This window comes from Columba livia, chromosome 5 (genome assembly GCF_036013475.1).
Source record: "Columba livia isolate bColLiv1 breed racing homer chromosome 5, bColLiv1.pat.W.v2, whole genome shotgun sequence".
In the NCBI taxonomy this organism is placed as follows: Eukaryota; Metazoa; Chordata; class Aves; order Columbiformes; family Columbidae; genus Columba; species Columba livia.
In genome coordinates, this window is record NC_088606.1 from 34,306,382 (window position 1) to 34,328,004 (window position 21,623).

The 21,623-nt window shown below is 34.9% G+C and overlaps 1 protein-coding gene across 2 annotated transcripts in view; it reads right to left on the reverse strand.

Annotated features, from left to right (window-relative positions):
• FMN1 (formin 1) overlaps positions 1-21,623 on the reverse strand; it is a 146,109-nt gene that overhangs the window by 10,923 nt on the left and 113,563 nt on the right. For both annotated transcript variants that reach the window (XM_005502448.3, XM_065064211.1), the window contains 2 exons: positions 14,939-14,990; positions 11,637-11,786 (listed from right to left, as the gene is read on the reverse strand). In XM_005502448.3, coding sequence (XP_005502505.2) covers positions 11,637-11,786; positions 14,939-14,990 — 202 coding nt within the window. The remainder of the gene's footprint in view (positions 1-11,636; positions 11,787-14,938; positions 14,991-21,623) is intronic.

The following is a 21,623-nucleotide window of genomic DNA, read 5'->3' on the forward strand; positions in this document are numbered from 1 at the left end:
TTATTTTTTCCCACTGGCAGAAATAATTGCTATGTCCAGTTAAAAAGTATTTAAAATACCATGTCCAGTTCAAACTGCTTTCGACACACTCAATTTTTGAGGTATTTTGGAAAAAAAGCAAAAAGGAAAGTGGATTATAGCTGTAATTACTGATGTGTTCTTCCTTGCTGTAATACTAGCAGCAAATTAGATTCTTTTAAAAATATGGAACATATTCATAGGTTCATTGTTGTGCTTATCAATGCTCAGTGTTGGAAACTAGAAGTCTTTCTCCAAGCTATGCATTTTAGAAGCATCTACTGAGTGGTTATTGGTGTTCTCTATTTTCAGTGCTTTAGAATAAGAGGAAACAGTTAAACTACTTTTAAGTAAACCTATTTTCAAAACTGCTTAGCTACACCATTGAGTCAAGCTGTAAGTACACCCTTAAATACACAAATATGGAATTATTATTATGTACATTGTAAAATATATTTGAAGTCTTTTAAAAACTTAATTAGTGTTCCCTTTTTCTACAGGCAAACAACTAAGTGGCAACACACCGCTCCATGTTTTTTACAATTTTCCGTTAATCAGCACAGTTTACATCTTAATGATGGACAAGGGCAGCCGATGGGCAGCAGGCTATTTCTCACAGCTACAAAGTTTATGCAAAGATGATGACATTTCAACTGAGAATATTCAGGTTCAGCAGAATCACATTGAGGGATCAGCTTCTAAATATTTCCCTGTTTTGAGCACATTTTCGATCATACTCTCTTTCATCCTGGGATTGTTTTCCAAATAGTTATTTAAATGGTTAGAGCCCTGTTTTTATCTGAAGGGAGAATTCTAGGGTTTATAAACTTTTAGATTTAAAAAGGAAATTATGCCTGTCAGTGATTTAGGCCTGGTTCTGTCTATCTGATTCCATATTTGCACAGTTTCCAGGAAACCCGGATTTTAAAAAAATTGAATGCATAATTTGGAATACAAAATAAAAATAAAGCAGCTCACAAACATCATTTTAATCATGTGATATTTGGCTCATAAAAATGACAGATTAATTATATATTACACTTTAGTCACCTAGGGAAAAATACATCACTTTGCTAATATATGACTGACAAGATTAGCAGGTATTATCAGAAACATAAGTGCATAATTTAAAAGGAATGTGATTCTTTGGGACTTTCTAAAATCACATGGCACTGAGGTTGTACAGGTGCCTTATAAATTAAAAGAATTCTTTGTTAAACATGGACAGGACACTAAAACTGGCTAATGTGTATGGAAGCACTATCCTTGAAATGAGAAAAATGAAATGGCATGAAAACTATTACATTAAAGAAAAAAAATGGTTAATAGCAGAAGTCTAATCTTCATCTTTTTAGATTATTTTACTTCCATTAAAACCACCCTAGATATGAACACATGATTTTAATTCTCCATTAAAGCTTTGACAGTCTTCCATCAAAACTTTCAACACCTCCTATATTCTTCACCTGCATTTAAAGTTGAATGTATGCACATTTGACTGAGCATGCACATTTTACTGATAGGTAAAACCAAACAGATCACTTACAGAAAGAATGATTAGCTAGTGACTAGACAAACTCTGTTAATTCAAAGGTATGCTTCTATTCTGTTCACTCTGTAATATTCTAACACCTCTCCTTAGCACAAATAGAAATAGTTTCCCTTTTCAATAAATCATATAATAACTTTGTCTGAACAGTTTTCATTAAAACACCAAAAATTAGAAGAATAATAAAATTAGAAGTAAAATTGGAGATAAATAAGGTACAGAAAGAAAATTACAAATAAAGCATATTCAAAATGATAGAACTAAACTAGTAATTATCTTCTGATCTTTCCTTAGACCCATATATATTATTAACCAATCTGCAGATATACCACACAACGTACTATCCTTTTTAGTTAACTTAAAATAAACTATTACATCTGTTATAAAGTTAAGGCATTAATTGTAGTTTATGAGAATTTATATAGATGTAAATTGTTTAACTTCTCCTTATAAAAGTATAAACTTCCTCGACTATTTTTAATTGTTCATCAATTACTTGTTCAAAGTCTGTTTGAAGTAAAATAAAAACTAAGTAATAGAATGTCAAAGTGTAAGGTAAACAAATATTCTGTTAAATTTCCCTTCTTCCTTGTAACTGCAGTTATATTAGATGATAATGAAGGTGGCTAATTTTAACATTTATACTTTATAGAAATCAGGTGGAATAGAAAAGAATTTTAGACATCTAAATTGTAATTACTGTACAGATGGAGAAACAGGCATTGTTTAATTTTTTTTTAATTATTTAATGACTTTGTTTACTGTTGTTCCATTGTGAGTGGGGATAATAGGTACAGGAAAAAACACTTCAGGATATGTGAAATCCACTTAAGACTTGTGTTCAGTGTAAGGGCCAACAAAACATCTAAAGAGGACTTCGAAAAACACTACTAAAACACTTGCTGTAGATTTACTAGACTAAGTAATATTGTAGCAATGCTACTTAGGGGGTGAGATTTACAAAATATGGGCCTAGAATCCTTACTCAGTCTTGTTACTTAAGCTCATTTGTTACCTGAGTGTTACATGGGCCACCAAGTAGAAGTTGGGAGACGATGCAGAATCTTACATAGTAAAAGGGCTCCCTAGAGAGGCAGGGAAATCATTCAGAGAGTTCAATAACCTCAATAAGCTTATCCTGGAGGAACAGTAGCAGAATCAAGACCTGAGACAGAGCTCCACAATTTACAACTCACAGGTGTTGGCTGGACAACATGAACTAAGCATCCTACCAGGCACTCTAGACCCCTTTCTTCCGAGTTTTTGTAGCGTGAATTAATGTACAGGGAAGCAGCTCACATGAACTGGACACTTGCAGAGACATGACCATGACGGGAAGTTTGGAGACGTGCAAAGAAGTGGACTTGATGTCCACTTTTTTGTCCTGTATCAGCATAAAATAGCATGGATGGACACACTGGTCTAGCCATATTTTAGAGATCTCATGGAAGAGAAATTGGAATTGAATCTAATAGATGTGAAATCAAGAAGGAAGAAAGTGGAACAGAAAAATCAACAGAAAAATCTAAAACAGAAAAGCAAGAAGGGATAGAAGAGTATAGTAAATCAGGCTAGAAAAATAGTGACAAGGACACTTTTGAACAGAGGACAGAGGACAAAGAGACCAGAAATTATGGTCAAATAACTGAATCACACCACAGATCTTGTTGCATCTTACCACACAATATGGAAAACAAAATTGAATGAAATTATCACAACAATGTATTTTTAAATAGGGGAACGGTGACTCCAATAGCACATATGGATCATTTTTCTGTAAGAAATGGGAATAGAATTGGATTTTTCCTGCCTCTACATGGCAGGTGTTGAGTTCCTCTTTAAATTGGATGCACAATCCAGGCCTCTTAAGTTAGAAGATATTAGTGAAAAATAAAGACATTTTTATTAAAAATTGTTATTTTTATTTTGTAACTAGGGACACAGAATCAAAATCTGAACATAAGCCCATATTTATTAAAAGTATCCTTCATAAGCTCATGAAAATACTTTTTCTCCTTACAGGAAAAGATATTATCAAGCCAGTGACTAACCAGATAAACTCATTATAATTTTCACCCCCGATTCCCATTCAAGTCAGACAGAAGAAGGTGTGAGCTGGCATGCTCCATGCCCTAAAGTCCCCAGTTAGGAAAACTAGAATCCCTTCTAATCAAGCCAGTTGCTACTCATGTATGTTCACGCTCTGCTGGTCTGCAAACACAGAGACCAAATTTTCTGTTTCTCTCTCAGCCTCTTGATACTCTGGAATAATCCATTCTCTGCGCTTCTACAGCTCCTTCCATGCAGCTGGTGGGTTAAGTGGGTAGCTGTGGGTTATGAAATAGCTTGGAATGACAATTCTGTGCCACCTGAGTTTTCCATGACTTTAAGTTCAAACTTCTCCCATAAGACTGTGTTGGCATAGGAATTGTTGTGCAACCCGGATCTGCAGATATGGGTGGAGATGAACAAGCAAGGGAAGCTACAGTCAACATGAACTGTTCAAACTAAAGCCAAGCTGCATACCCTATCCAGATCCTTAACACAGCTGAACAGTGACTCCCTTTGACAGACTAAGATACATCCCCATAGCTCAAATTCCTTTCATGTGTTACATGCCTTACTGCTCTTAGTCATAGATTGGATTTGCAGCCCAAAATCTAATCACAGTCACAGTATCACAGTATGTTTGGGATTGGAAGGGACCTCAAAAGATCATCTAGTCCAATCCTCCTGCTGGCGCAGGAACGCCTAGGTAAGGTCGCACAGGAACATGTCCAGGCGGGTTTTGAATGTCTCCAGAGAAGGAGACTCCACAACCTCCCTGGGCAGCCTGTTCCAGTGCTCTGTCACCTTTACTGTGAAGAAGTTTTTTCTCAAATTTAAGTGGAACCTCTTGTGTTCCAGCTTGATCCCATTACCCCTTGTCCTATCATTGTTTGCCACCAAGAAGAGCCTGGCTCCATCCTCGTGGCACTCACCCTTTATATATTTATAAACATTAATAAGGTCACCCCTCAGTCTCCTCTTCTCCAAACTAAAGAGACCCAGCTCCCTCAGCCTTTCTTCATAAGGGAGGTGCTCCACTCCCTTAATCATCTTTTTTGCCCTACACTGGACCCTCTCCAGCAGTTCCCTGTCCTTCTTGAACTGAGGGGCCCAGAACTGGACACAATATTCCAGATGTGGTCTCACCAGGGTGGAGTAGAGGGGAAGGAGAACTAACCACTCCCCTTGTAATACACCCAAGGATGCCATTGGCCTTTCTGGCCACAAGGGCACAGTGCTGGCTCATGGCCATCCTGTTGTCCACCAGGACTCCCAGGTCCCTTTCCCCTACACTGCTCTCTAATATGTAATTTCCCAACCTATACTGGAACCTGGGGTTGTTCCTGCCCAGATGCAGGACTCTACACTTGCCCTTGTTAAATTTCATTAGGTTATTCCCTGCCCAACTCTCCAGCCTGTCCAGGTCCCGCTGGATGGCAGCACAGCCCTCCAGCGTGTCAGCCACTCCTCCCAGCTTGGTGTCATCAGCAAACTTGCTGATAGTACACTCTATTCCCTTGTCTAAATCGTTAATGAATATATTGAATAATATTGGCCCCAGTACTGACCCCTGAGGCACTCCACTAGATACTTAATCCTTAAGTAATAGCACCATTTCCTGAAAACACTGTTAGCCCACGTAATACAACAGGCTACATTTCAGTCTCAATGTTTCAGAAGACAGATGCCTGTGTATTACCTGACCTCGCAGATGATTTTATAGATTTATTTGTTACCTTCACAATTAGGAATCATATAACAGACTACTAAGTTTGAACATTCTCCACTTCTATACAATTGCCTGACCAAGCCTTCAGGTTTAAATCTTCTGGAAAGAACTTGGTTGTTAGATATCAAGTCTTTAGATTACATTTAGAATAAATGTTCACTAACAAAATCTGTATAAATACAGTAAAACGTATATTATCAGTGGAATTTGTCTCTGAATCTCAAATTGCTAATAAGCTTGATTTCACAGAATCACAGAATTTTTAGGGTTGTTTACTATATTTTTCTGGATCTACTGGCAGTGTTTTGATATTTCTATAAAGTGTGTGAGAAGTTTTAGTTCTGTAGTTACAAGAAAAAAAAATATATCTATTTTTGTGCCTTTAGGGAAGCTGGTGCATAAGAAAAGCCAATAGGAAGAAAAAGGCTACACCAATTCAGATACAAAATATGCTTCAGTCCATCTGAGCTGTCCACTGGCAGATACCTAGGAGCACATAAGGACAACCAAAGTATACAGTGATAATCCCCAGCATACTTTCGCAGCTGGAAACTCTCTTCATATGTAACATTCACGGATTTTTCTAATATGAGTTTGTACTGTCACCATTCTGATATAATGCAAGCTTTTGGCATCTGTGACATCTTGTGGCAAAGTGTTCAACAGCTTAAGTATTCTGACACTAAAGAGGCATCACTGCCTTGGGCTTGAACCAGCCTCTTGCTAATCTCATATGATGTTCTTCAACTGTTGTTCTAGGTGTGGAATGTAAGGACTATTTGTCATTCACCCTTCATGTTTGTACAGATCCCTATAGTGTCCTTTTCAGTAGGGTCCTTTGAAGACAAAGATTTTCCCTTGATTTCAACCGTTCCTTATGAAGAAGCTGTTCTGTACCTGAGCGCTCTTATGCTTACCTCTCCTAGCTCTACCACATCCTTTTGGAGAAGAACTACATATGGATAACCATGGATTCATGTAATGATTCAGTGATGTTTTCTGTTTTGTCATACGGTACTTTCCTAATAACACCTAAAAAGAAACACTGTTTTTCTTTCCAAGAGCAAGGGCCTTGATATAGCACTTTGCCAAATCTGTTGTATGCTATATGGGAAATAGCCATCTCTGTTTCACAGCCCGAGACTGTAATTTCAAATTATTTCCTCAATTTGCCCCATAGCTACACCTTAACCACATAAACGTGTAAAAATCCTGCCTTTTTTCTCTTTCTGCATTGTTTAACAATTTGGTACAACCCCTCATTAGTTTTCATGTATCAGGTACCTTATCTTTCTGTTACAGACAAAGGCTAAACTGGCCACCTCAAATCTACTCAAAATGCATGTGGAATGTGGACGTGTAGAATATCACCTTCTCTTTCTTCACTCAACTACAATTAGCCTAAACTAATTCCAAAAGCTTTTCTGTAACAGTGAACGATTAGCCTGGTAATGCTGTAGGACTCATCGATCAAATTTTCTCAAAAATATGTTGCCTTTTCAAATATTTCTTTAAAACTCATTTGTGTTGTTGCGTCAGTTGGCCTTATCAGACCACAAGCTTAATATCAAATGAAATATACAACCTCTGTTACACTCATCTTTTATAATACATGCAGATGTATGATACCTGGATGATACCTGGAGTGCTTGACTAATGCTCAGACTATTCTATCATGGTGCAAATCAATCAAAATGGCTGCAAATATAGACTTTTACTGACTCCCATTGTCTGAGGTGACATATACACGACATACAATAGTTGAAAGAGAAACTCATTTTTTAAACCAAACTATAAAATAAACCTCATCTTCTAAGATAGATATAATGTCTTGAACCAAAGATTATTTCTCCTCCTTGCTTGCTGTGATACTGAAAATGTAAGTATAATTCATTAGTTCCTCTGCAGCAAGTGCTACTAGCAAATTTCAGCCATTTGTTAAGTGCAAGGTAGTGCCATAATTAGCTTAATCAGTGGTTAAAAGTATTAAATATTGTATTGGCCAGCATTGCTAAGAGATTTTGCAATTTATATTCTATGTCTTATGACCAAACAAGGACTCCTCAGACTTACTCTTTTCCTGTGCAGTAATACAGGTACGATGAATAAAATTTGTTCTGTATTTAATAAATGGAAGAGTTGGCCAGAAAGCTATAGCCAACTCCGATTTACTAATATAAATAAAAATTAACTGGACACTTTTCAGTGTTTTTTCTTTTGTTAGGACACTTTCATCTTTGTCATTAGCCACCTACACTGCTACAGTCAGAGCTTCTGCTTTTTGAACCTGTTATTGCCCTTGTGGCAAAAAAAATAATCACAAGACTAAGCTAAAATCATCCACATGTTTTGTGCTTGAGATGAAATTCAAGAATAAAGACAGCATTTATGAAAAAGGACCTTTCATAAAAGGTCCTATTAGCCCCAGACTTTTTTCCTGTTGTTTTAAGATAAAGTATATAATTCTGTTCATTGAATAATGATCATGTCTTCTCCAGCTATTGAAACTTCAGTTCTCTTTTTCTTTTCTGAATTCTGACCTATAAGATTTCTATGTATGTTCAATCTGAAAAATATGGCCTAATTCAGCACAGTAATTATTGTAGCAATCCTTGCAGTGTAAGCAGTGTGTCAAATTAACAGCAATAAATCCCTTTATATCTAATTATTTCATATTAAAAGGGTACCACCCATAAACACATAATGATAATTCTTGTCACATTTCTGTTGTAAAATACACAGTTTGTGATAAAACTACTCACTGCAAACTTTTAGTATTTTTGCTGGTTTTATTCTGTTTTCCTATATTCAGAGTTGCCTAGGATAACCTCTTAAATGGCACTTTGACAGAGGGTAAATGCTTTATTTGATTTATAGATAGACAATCATATGTATTTAAGGTATTTAAGCTGTTATAAATTAATATTTGTTTTGATTCTGAATTCATAGACATGGCCACTGCACATAAAATTAGTAGTCTAAGAAAAGGAAGCGAGATTGGAATTATATGTAAACTACCATGGTAAAAGTGCCTTGTTGCCAAAAACCCCCAAACCTTTGTTTTAGTCTTCATTTCAGTTATCATTCCAGTATTTTAAAAACAGAAGAGATCATAATATCAGTTGATGTACCTGGATGCACAGACACACTAGATTATAAAGCTGTCAACAACAAAACTGAGTTTTGAGGCAAAACGAAACAAAAGTTTCCAATGTTTGGTGAATATTATGGTGCATTTACATTAAGCTGTTTGTCAGGGGTGAAGAGATGATTGTTAAAGCAAATTTTATCATATTGTAGTTGCATTCTTGTATTGAAGGGAATACTATGTCTGAAAGAAAATTGTCATCATATTCCTACCAGGAATATGATTTTGAAAATTCTCTGCATTTAATGTCTATAGTCATTCATTCATCATATCATATCATATCATATCATATCATATCATATCATATCATATCAATAATATTGTATCATTTCATCATATCACGGTTAGTTATCTATGTGTAACTCTGTCTTGCTTTCCTAAATGGTGTGCAAATTTTGTCCAGGAAAGAGACAATGATTCAACTATATTTTGCAAGCAGCTAATTTATTTTCACGGTAGGTTAAACACAGGGCAGCTCAGTTAAAGTGTTTCCTTTACTTTAAGAAAAAGTCTCACAGAAATCTAACTAGATTTCTGCAATTGTGCTACAATTGGGAGCCAAGTAGGTTTTAGACAAAACAGGCTCTTGCAGCTGAGGCTGTCATTTACTACTGAAAATCAGAGATTTTAAAGTTGTCTATTATACAATGCAAAGAAGTTAGTTTTGAGTATAACATTTTAATTTTGGAATCGTAGGTCTTTTGACCTGTTTTTCTACTATTAATTTTAAGCTAATATGTTTTAATTATACTTTTTCATAATGATAATTCTGCATATCATCATTAAAGTTTGAATTTTCTGAGCCATATTTCTTGAGAGGCAAATTAAAATCCATTATTAACATTCCTATATAAATGCAAACAGTGAAATCCATTTTGGGGTATCTTTGTGCCTAGCTAATTCAGACACATTTTATGCTGAATTTCTGCGGTTCTTCCTGAAGTCTGAAGGGTTATCCAATTGTAAACATGTTCACATAAAGATATCAATGCCTCAGTTTCAGAACCCAAGTTTGAAAATATTGACTTGTGCTTCCAATTCTTCCTCTTTAAAATTTCCTTCAAAACAAAAGAACTGGTTCATGATAAACAGTTTTCTTAATTAAATTACAGTCTTTAAAAATGCAAAACAAATAGTGCATCCAATTAATTAGCCAGTTAAGGAAGACAGCTGTCCATTCCTGACATACTAGGGGTTTTAGTTACCAATGTGCACAATGACTCTCTACTTGCTTTCAAACAAGTGCAGCAGCATTTCAACTGTTCGTCTCATATTTTGTAAAACAGAACCCTTAAATGGTCATGACTTTACAGGACATTTTCAGGTGATTAAAATGTCTTTTCCATCATTCAAATCAACTGATTTTGTGATGTTCTTTTCAATAGCCTATTACAAAACAATTTAGGATGATGTATACAGTTCTTCTTTCATTCTAATTTACTTGTTACACAAGGCAGCTCATTTCCTTGAAGAATTGCCCAAATTCTGAATGTAAAGAACAATGAATTGTCCTTTTTAGATCAATGAAACTTTGTAAAAAGCAAGTGTCAGTGCTTTGAAGTGTTATAGTAACTGGCTATCTTCATGCTACTTCTATTGCTTTGCATCTATGAATAGGAATAAATGCATCCATCAAAGGAGCTGATGATATATCTGTGCTGTATTTTCATTTGTAATTTTATCTATATATTTATTAAACCATGAGAAGTTCTCACCTCAGCCCAGTAGGAAAGCATATAGCAGTTTACGGACAAAGATTTCTTGAGTATTGTATTAAGAAAGTTTAAGAAGTTATGCACTGTTAAAACATTTACAAGGCATTTAAAATCAGTTTGTTAGAAGAGATCATTGTATGCCATCAGCAAGGTGTTACTTAAATAAAAAGGAATGGATGTATGGTCTAGATATTTTTTTTCCTTGGGTAGTTAATTTCTATGCCTCCTAACTGCTTTGAGAACAAAAGTAAGTCATGATTCAGCAGAAAATATATCCCTGAGATGATCCTTATCATGATTATAGCAATCTGCTATTGACTCTTTATTTCAAAACAAATCTGCGTATTGATTGAGATGCGAAAGAGTCTTTGTAAATGTTTGCAGCTGTCAGCTTCTACAATCAATCTAATCCTAGCACAGATGATAAAAAAGCTACCACTTTCAAGTGTTTAAAATCTGTAATATCTGTAAAACGATGTTGATAAAGTTGATAATTGGGAATATATAACTTCTACATCTTGTCCTTTAAAAATCTACTTCTACATGAATCTAAAAGACTCACTGATTTGGAGTAAAGTGGAAAATGTAAAAGGAGTATAATACTTTTGCTGACACTTTTAAAGGCATTTTTCTCTAAATCTGTGTCAATTTGTAATAAGCACCTGGATTTATATTTCATGCTGGAAATTATTAATCAATTTTTTTCCAAAGCATGACCACATTACCACTCTCTGGGTCTTTTAGAATGAATTGAGATATGGCAAGCATGATGCACTTGTAATGGAATTGCTTTTTCTTTGTAAAAGATATTAAGCTTCTTTAAGAAAATTGAGTAAATTGAAGGGTTTGGGTGTGATTTTTTTTTTTTTTCACTCTAGCTAATAAAATCAGGAGACTGTGGTGAGATTTAGCGGCAAGCAGTTTGATGTCCTCAGCAGGACACCAGAAGTCAGAAGTAGTGCTGTAAATTCAGTGTGGGGCTTCGACACTGTGCTAAGTGTGGCCTGAATCTCTGGGGCTTCCCTTTGATGCAAGTGCAGCATATTAACTGGAAAAGCATTCACTTTTATTTGTCTGTACTGTCTGCGACAGCAATATCGCCTCATTTAGGCTAGTTCAACATGAAAATGCACAGAGAAGCAATCTGTTACAAATTAGCACAGCTCCCCTTTCATTTTACTAGCTAGTAATTGGAAAGGGTTACAAAAGTGTAATTTATCAGATTATATGTGTTTATCTTTTTGTGGGACAGCATGCCTTTGGTGAATTTTCCTACGCACCCTGAGGGAATAATCTTTCCTTGATGTCCATTAGTTCTGAAAGAAAACAATGACGCCTGTGAAATATAGGAGTATAATTTGTTGGGTTTGAGAAGGAACAGTTTCCCAGACATCTAAAATGGTATTAATGACTTTATTAGAACCTTACCGTTCCTTGGAAATGCTTTTGCTCTCTCGTTTCCAAATGGTCTTGAAGTCACTGCAGAATTCGTACCACACCGTGAAAACATAGTTCGGTGAGATCTCCTTCTCTCCAGGCTTTGGCTTTATCCCAAAGTATCCCACTGTTTCTTCAAAGCTGCAAAGGAGGGGGGAAAAAACTGTCAACACATGAGCCCACTGGGGAAACAGTTTCTCTGAGGGTTGGTTCCTGATTCAGTAGTCAAGGCTGGTAATTATAATACCATAACTTCCCCTTAGCCTTGGAAATCATAGCAGCAATTCATGCTGAGTACAAGTAACCTTTCAACATGTACCCGATTCCCAGGAGGAGGACTTACAGTGTCATGAGCCATCAACGGGAGATATCATACAGGCAAATCGTGGCCATTCAATCTTAATGAGAAAAACTTGACTTCTTGCATTTCAGGAAATGCTATATCTATTTCTTGAATTTTATTCTGCAATACTCCATGAAGATCTTATTCTCCCAATTGTCTTTATTGAAGGGCTATGGAGGTGTTACATGCCAAGTCAGGAAAAGGTCTCCGGGTTTGGTTAAAGATAACCTTCAAGTACTTAGGGACAACTGGGAGTAGCAACAAAAAAGCCAAACAATGCCAATAGTCAGTTTGCAAAGTTTTTACTGAAAATAAATAATCTTCTTTCACGTATGTCAATTAGCAGATAATTAATTTTGTGAAAATACATTGCCAATATCTTAATTTTTTTTTTATTTTATAATGTAGCCACTGAATTGCTATACAGCTATACAGATATTTACAAAGTATTTTTTTTTATTATAGACAATAATTCTGATAGCATTTTAACTGATTGGGCATTTTTAACCTTTATGACACTGCTTTGCATAGCTAAAATGGAATGATTCACATGACTAAGTACATGAAGACTTATCTAAGCAAAACAAAAGTACGTTCACTTTTGTAAAGGTTGAATTACTTTTCTCTGTAAAGTAGATGCAAAAGTCCTGAAATATTTGGTGCTACTTATGAAAAATAATACTGTAATTTAAAGAGAAAGGTAACAACATATTTCAAAACAACCAATTTTCTTGAAATATTGATTTTATTTAAGCAAAACAGAGGTATATTTTTCTTTATAGTTGGCAATAGGTCCTAAAACTGGAACAGAGGAGGAGTAAATCTTGAAAATAAAATCAATACGAGGTATTTTAAAGACTTATAAGGAGTTCCCAACTATTCAACAGATGTTACTTGAGCAACAGATGTAGCTTAATCAAATATTGCTTTCTTAATTTATACTTGCATTTGCATAATACACATTACATTTTTTTTGTATGAAATTGTCAAGGTTAGGGTCAAGGTTTTTGCCTTAGGTTGAGATTCAAGCATTTCGCTAGGCTTGAAGAATATAAAGTAACCATTGAAAAATACAGTTACCCTCAAAGTAGAGAAGCTTGGATTTTAGCCACATGAGCCAGGTTGCTCTGTTTTTTTGATACTTTAAAGATGGATACACCTTCTAGGACATGCTGAAGGATATCACACATTGCTCAAGGTGAGCTAGTAATATAATAGCTTTTTTTCTTTAAATCCTCATATATGATAACCGTAACTTTTAAAATTTCTTACATAGGTTTTGTATGAAACATGTGACTATATTTCAAGTTATTTGGTGATCCATGGTAAAGGAAACACAAGGAAATATGAATAAGCCCATAACATTCAGAGTCGAAGAGCCCTGTAGTGATACTACAAAGAGAAAACAAATAAATAAAGAAAAAACTAATACAGCTTTAAATATTTGTGTAAAACATTCTGGGATTTCAAACCCTAAAAATACTAAAGTATCCTAGTCATAATCACATGGTTAAAACAGTTTATGTCTACTGGGCAATATAATTTCCATTACATTCACTGGGGCTTAATATTCCTCAGCTGCTCATAGCCCTTGACCAGGACAGCTGAGCCAGGAACTGCAAGACCAGAAACTCTCTTCTCAGGTTCACTTCATGTAACAGCAGCCCCAGTAACATCGTGCTCTCTCCTTCCTAACAGAACCCTTCTCCATCCGAGCTTGCAGCTGATACAGTTGTCTCCAAATGCTCTGGGATCCTGAATTTCTGGACCCTCTCTCCCACTTTACCTTCATCCTGACACTTACTCCTGACCCCCTCTTCATGTTTCATCTTCAGCCCTCCCCCAGTAGCACTGTTTTGCTTGCACCCAGCTTAATCCAGCTTCCCAGGCTGCTTTCTGACCTTCAAATGTTACACATCTTTTAAGCAGTAATTTAAATGTATGTTTAGTTAGCAACTGAAAAACCCAAAGTCTGTATCAAGCAGTTAATGCCCTAAGCCAACTGCAAATTAAGTGTCCATCCACACCCTGGAGAGTGTACTCTGCTCCAGAAAGGCTACAAAGCAGGTAGAATATGAAAGAGACTGCAGTACAAAAGGTAGGTTTGTAGCTAGGTAGAAAGCAAACAAGCCAGCCACCCTTGACAAATGAAATTAAGAGGTAAAGCCCCAGCTGATGTCAGCCACTGCTTCAGCCAATTCAGACATGTTCTGCAAGCAAAAGGAAACAGTTCACCTGAGACTTGAACTGCATTTGGGAGGTGGCCACCTCTCTTTTCTTGACTGCCTGGGAAGACTAACCTACGTGCCTCAGCTAGCTGGAGTGACTCTGGGCTCAGAAAAGTAACATAAAAACCCAGATTACCACAGATCTGGCTTTGGTGCCCATGAAGAATATTGATTTATTGATTGATTTATAGCAGTTCCATAGGTAACATGAACAAGGTTAAAGACAGATCCTTCACTCTCACAAAACTGTCATTCGGTAAACAAAGTTTATTAGAAATACTAACATAAAATATTATACTATCTATCTAAAAATATATTTCTGTCACTTCTTCCCCTGTTGTGCCTCCTTTGGCTTAAGTAAGGCAGAGATATTCAGGCAACAAAAACATTAGGATTTCATTAGTTCCTTAGTACACTGTGTTCAATAGCTTGAGTGCTGAAGATGGTCAGTGATGAAATACTTTAAGTAGTTAATCAATTATTACAATATTCTGTAAAACACTGATTCAATTCAATGTTGACAGTAGTTAAAACCTCAAACACCATACATCATTTGGCTAAAAACTCAACTCAAATGTTTCCTGGAAGACTACATAAGAATTTTTCAGAAAGCATATTACTTCTTTGAAGTACAGATCCTTTTTCCTATTTAGTGTAATTCCTAAGATCAGTAACATCTTTGACCAAAATAAACTGTTAGAAAACTCTAGCAAAAACCTTACCATTTTTGTGCATTTTCCAAACTGCTCTCTTCTTTGTTACGTTCTTCTTTAGCTGCCAATGAAAAACATTTCAAAGAGACAAATTATTGCCTTACTGTTTTAGAACTTCCACAGATTAAACATCTTATACATTCAAAATTGGATAGGTTGTACACTAAATATGCTAATTTTAGATTTTTATTTATTTCTTGAACCTAAATGAATGCTTCTGATGTACAATACAATTTATTAGATTTGAAAAGTCATTTAAAATCCATACTATAATATATAGTGGTAGACATTAATCTGAATAAAAAGTAAATAATTAAACTGTTGTATATGGTTCTTTGTTGTTGCAGACCAGAACTTACAAATTTAAATCTGGTTTTTCAGTGCAAATAATTGGAAGTTCAATTGCAATTGAACAGGTACCAAACATAGTTAACACCAACTGTTCCACACCACTATCACATTTTGTTCAGGAAGCTGGAAAGTGAAAACACATGTACTAAGTTTTAAATGTATGGTATGTACATGATTTTTTTTGAAAAAGCAGCCAAGAGTGTGAAATATGGCTAGTGAACCTGAGTCCCCCTGTTAGAGAATGCTCACACAAACTACTTAAAGGATTTAATTTTCAAAGGATGGGCATTCTCTATTTTTGAAAATGTTTCCTAAGCTGGATACTCAAGCAAAAGCCCTAGTTTTTTCACAAAATGTTCATCAATTCTTCTTAATACAGTGGAGCAACTTTAGCTGCAGAAGAATACCCTATATGTAAAACAAGACTAATGTGGAAATGTTATTCCTATTCCACCTTAGAATAATTCTATAAGTGCAAATGTTAATATAAACAGAATTCAGACACTTCTTTATACAAAGATCTGGATTTTCTGCTGCTCTGTCTATAGGAGTGTATTGGCTTGTTGAAATACAGTTACAAACTTGAGTTCACAGATAAGGTCACTGAGAAACTGATCCTGAATTATTCCATTTCACTATAAGGCTAGCGAAACAGAGGTTTGTACAAAGACAGTTAAAATAATTTAAAAACTGGATTACTTCAGAACATTTGCTGTTAAGAAAACAAATTCATTTCAACTCATATGCTTACCTATATTGGGCAAGTCTGTTGGAAATTCTTATTCTGATTATTTCAGTTTGGTAAAAGCCAGAAACAATGTTGTGTGCCCTTTGAAGGGAAAACAAATAATTCTATACCATTAAATTCTCTGCCTCGAATCTTGGTGGCAAGATAGCTGCAATCAAAACAGACAGGGCAGCTCTGCTTTGTTGTATTCACCTCAGGCTCCTGAGAAATTCTGCTAAATTTAGCCTACTATACTAATTAATTATTTCCACAGCTCTTCCATATGATAGCATTAAAGTAGGGAACAGAGGTTGGAGTTCTGATGGTTCATCATGATACTAATTTAATTACATACAGAAAAGTACAGATGGATAAAAGCTGAACTGTGTATAAAATTGTACACTTTATGATTACATTAATAATTTCTTTCTTGTTTTTTAAGGACATGAAAAAATGTTAAGCAAGGTAAATTTCTCAACATAGCTATAACAGAAATTGAATATCCTCAAATCTCTGCACATGAACAAGAACACAATAACTAACAAGAACAACATGCTTCTATATTTATAGTTAGGTGCTAAGACCTGATTTACTGTTTTTTAATTTTGTAGGAACAGAATAAGGGAATATAGAGGAAAGAAATTCTAATTTGTGATAGAAAGTAGAAGAAAATGTGTGATTTCTAGGAAGAAACATACAAAGTTTACATTTACATTAATATAACAGTGTGTGTATTTATCTACCAATAGAAGGGAAAAGATGAAGGAAGAAAATAACTGTATATGACAAATGGTATTTTCCACATATTTAGGCAAAGCATGTCTAACAAGGAACTATTTAAAAGCATTTATTTGAAATTTCAGTGTTGAAACATATTAAGAAAACAAATTAACAACTCTACGCAACAAATGGCGAAGTAAATAGGAGTTACAAATAATACATAATGTGTAAGAGAAGAAACCACGGCAATTCTCTAATCTTCCATGCAATTTCTAAGTAATTATCCACTCAGAATTTGTAATAACCTGCTCTTTTTCTCCCTGTCTACAAGCTGCAATAACTATCAACGATGTCATTAGAAATTTCAATGAAACATTGTATTTTCCTCAACAAGGAAGGAAATTGGTGTTTTCTGACTCATGTCTTCCAACCAACCACAGTTAAGATAGAGTCTAGGATAAGACATGGACAAAACCAAACAAATGAAGAAAAAACCCCAACAAACAAAAACAAACAAACCCCCCAACAAAACAGAACATGCAAAACCAAAACAAACCCCCTCATGAAATTTCTCTCTGAACTTCACAGAGCCTGGACAGAGGCTGTCAAAACAGTGACAAAAGGTTATTACCATATTTTCTAGGCTCACTAGAACTCACCTTCCTTATTAGTCAAGACTCAAATCTCTTAAGTAGTCATGCTGAAAGGTAGCCAAAAGATGAAACCCATCCTAGAAACATACCAGCCCCTTAGTCAAGAGTTGAAGAAGAAAAGTATATCCCCAGAGAGGTTCAGTTGGGTTTTCTTTTTCCAATGTGCCAAATGGCACATTCTGTGACATTACTGAGTAAGGAGAACAAGCATCAATAGATCATATTTTCTTAGTCTTTTTTAAGAATGAAGACATACCAGCATTTGATAACAAAGATCCAAATCTCTTAGAAACTATTATTTGCTGATACACTTGGGTATCAGAAGCTGAACTCAGAAGACTCTATGGCTAAAAGTATACTATATATAATCTCCACCCTCAAACACAATTAGCCTACAAGGGAAACTTTTTAATAACTATGCAGACTATGCAGAATGGAAGAAAAAGCTCAAAACCTTCTAGCTAGGCAAAAAGACTAGAGAGGATCATAAAAAGCAATACAGATGTTCTCTGGTTTTGTAAAAAATTCTGGACATGCTTAAACTCCTAGACACTATAGTAGTATAAAGAACAGCAGGAACAACAGCAAGATGAATTTAGCCTTCTTTGGTTTGAGTTTCATTAGATCTGTTAAAAGTGAAACTTTCCAAAATAGACTTAATTTTTAGGAAATAATTTACTCAAGACTTACTGGACTACAAGGAATAAGATGGAAAACAAATTTTTCATGCCAGTGTGCTTGTTAGCAAATGGCAGTTCTTTGAGCTGCAAAGAACTATCACGAACAATCTAACGAAAGTGTGCTTTACTCAGGATTGTTGTTTTAGTGTCATTGTGGGTTGACCCTGGACAGTGCTATGTACCACACAACCACCCGCTCATTTGTCCTCCTTCCCCCACAGTGGAATGGGGGAGAGAATAAGAAGTGCTAAAGTGAGAAAAACTTGCGGGTCAAGATAAACACAGTTCAGTAAGTGAAGCAAAGGGGAATAAAAAAATAAGTAATGCAAGGGCAATCACTCACGACCTCCCACAAGCAGACTGATACCCAGCCATCACTGGAGCAATCACTACCTCTGCCAAACTCCTTTCACCTCCTTTTTTATTGCTGAACGTGACATTACATGCATGGAATACCCCTTTGGTCAGTTTGATTCAGCTACCCAGGTTGTGTTCCGTTCCAAATCTTGCCCACCCCTGGCCTACTTGCTGTCAGGACAGAATGAGAAAAAGAGAAACCTTTGACAATGTGCAAGTGTTGCTCAGCAATAGCCAAAACACTCCTCTGTTATCAATGCTGGTTTAGCCACATATCCAAAACACATCCCCATACCAGCTGCTATGAAGAATATTAACTCCATGCCAGCCAGATGCTGTACAACAGCACATAGCCATATAGAAAAATTATTTCAGATGAATCCTAAGATTCAGATCAATTGGATAATTTGGACAGTTTTTATGCATAAAAATCAACTCTATAGTTATTTTTTTAACTATAGCTAAGGTGTCCAGCCACTTAATTTATCATGTTAAACAATCTGTAGTTTTCAATGCAGTATGAGATTTTATCGTTTAGCTGATGATAGCAAAGCCAATTGCATGTGGCTAACAATTTATGCAAAGTGTTCAAACATATAATCTACATCCATTTAATATTATTAGTGTTATCTTACTGTCTGGAAAAAAGATAAGGCCCTGCATAAGAAGCTCATAAATAGAATACATTGCAAATGCTATAAATGAACAATTTGTATACATAAAGGTTTAGCTCATTACCTGACACTGCCAGAATCTGCTTTCTTGAAATGTGAATTTTCAAGGAATGGAAATCAAATTAAAATAATCCTTTAAACAAATTAACGAATGTCAAGCACAAATTTAAAAAGTATTCATAAAAATGCATATATGAATGCAAGAGAATGTAAAAACCAGAAAATTGATCATTTCAATTTTTCTTATCCTCCCCCCCCACTATCAAACTGGAATATACTGTATTTTGAAAACATGGCTTGACTACCAAGAATAAGTATGGCATTGAGTATGGAAATTGGGGGTTTGGAATTGTTAAAGACACGGAAATTTAAGTTCTAATTTAGTATTATATGCTACTGGGATAAAGTTTTACATTTAATAAATATCAAATCCAATTTTAGAACTGTTTTATTTTCTGAAAACACACCCTATAATAAAGCACATAGCAACAGAAGGTATAAAAGTTATCAGAAATTAGACACAGTAAAAATTAATTTAATCATTTCAGACATTTATGCTTTACATTCCAATTATTGAATAGGCTTTCTCATTAGCCTTAAAGATTTTTAGCAAAGTATGAAGTTTCAGAGATTCTAGAGGAGGCTTGTACCCTGTTCTAGGAAGAGATATACTCAATAAAAAAATCTATCTATCTAGAGCTATACATAAAACCTGAATTTTCTGCTGTTTCTACACTACTATATTGAGTTACTTTTAACATAAATACCTTTTGAGAAATAGTATTACTTTTAAGTTAGACTATATAAAAGGATTCTTATTACTTAATAACTGACTTCAGATATAAACATAGTGAACAGGAGGTAACACACAAGTGTGAAACATTTTCCTCTTTTTCTCATTGTATTGTATTCACCTTCAAATTTGAAAAATACATACTTAATATGACTACAAATTATTTAATGTGGCTACCATCCACCATTCTCATGCAGGAACTTTTTTGTCTTATTAAAATTTTATATTTCAGAAATTATAAAAAAATCTTAAGTGTTCAATGTACATATTCCTAAAAACTAATTTTTCTAATCTGTATGACTTGATTAACTTTCTTCCACTCCACTAGTTACTAACTCCTAATTGGTAGGCCTTTCAAACTCATGGAATTCAACAGACAGCCTGGAAATGAAATGAAAATGTTTCATTGTGTGTCTAACATAGTTTTCCTATTCCAGTATATTAGAATGCAAAACCCCCCAAAACAAACAAACCTGCACCCATCAAGAGATGTTTCTTCTATGGTATCAGTTAAGCAAGAAGGCCTGGGAGCAATGGAATCAATGAAACTTGGCCTACTGTGGATCTGTGGATTCATTAATGTTTAATTAGGGTTGAGTTCATGATACAGTCTTTCTCTCCCTGGAAGGCTAATAGGGTCACTCTTGTCTATTTTGCCACATATTTTTATGGGATTTTAGGAGCTTAATATCTTAGGAGCTCTAACTCCGACACATTTGGTCAAAATTGGCCATGCATTAAAAATTATTTGCAGGGGAACAATCAATGGGCAGTGTGATCACATAAGCCTCACTTCCTTTACCTCCTCTTGAAATTAGAAAATGTCACATTTTTAACATGGGATTTGGCTATGCAATTTTTTAGATGGTTTAAATACTGGTATAGACATTTTAAATCCTTTCAAAACAATCTTCAGAACACTTGCTGCCATGAGGTCTTAATCACGCTTCCCTGAAACAGTCCTTACAAGTTTATTTTCCTTTGCAGTGGTATAAAAATTATGTTTTAACTAAGAAACCTACATCCAGCAATGAAGATGTACCAATGTTTCTATTGTACAAAGAGTCTCCATGCAGCCTCTGAAACCTGCTTAAGAAACAAATTTCTCCACAAGGAATCAGGAATATTAGTTACTAATCCGTGTCTTAGGTACTGAGTAAGGATTAATTAATTTTTACCATACAGAAATTGTTAAATATTATAAAAAGATTCAGTGCTTTTAATATTACATAGCCGTAACACATTGTAGACATTTGTACACATACAGAGGCACACAACACTCAAGCAACACATTCAAGAAAGTGTTTATTATCATAGGTAATAAAAAACCTAGGAAATTATGTTTTCTTTTTAAAGTGATAATGCTGTCTATAAACGTGTCAGAAAAAGTGTTGGAGATCATTTTACCAGAACATTAGAACCAACTGTGAAGAAAAGAATTTTCATAATTATTTTCATAAAGCCCCATATTTCTGAAAACATATGTTTCTTTATACGATGCTTCTATTATTTTCTGTGGGACTAGATTGTTAAATTACAGCTATTTTTTCAGTTAGCTTCTACATAAGAAAGTAATAGTTTCATTAATACTAGGACTAACACTAGTCTTACTCTCCTGTGTTCTGGAGTTATTAATAACAAAGCACAAATTAGCATTACATTTTTCAATTTATTCCAATTAAATTATTTGAAACTGCATTCTGTTAAAATGCAACTGAGAATCATTAATCCCTCATTCT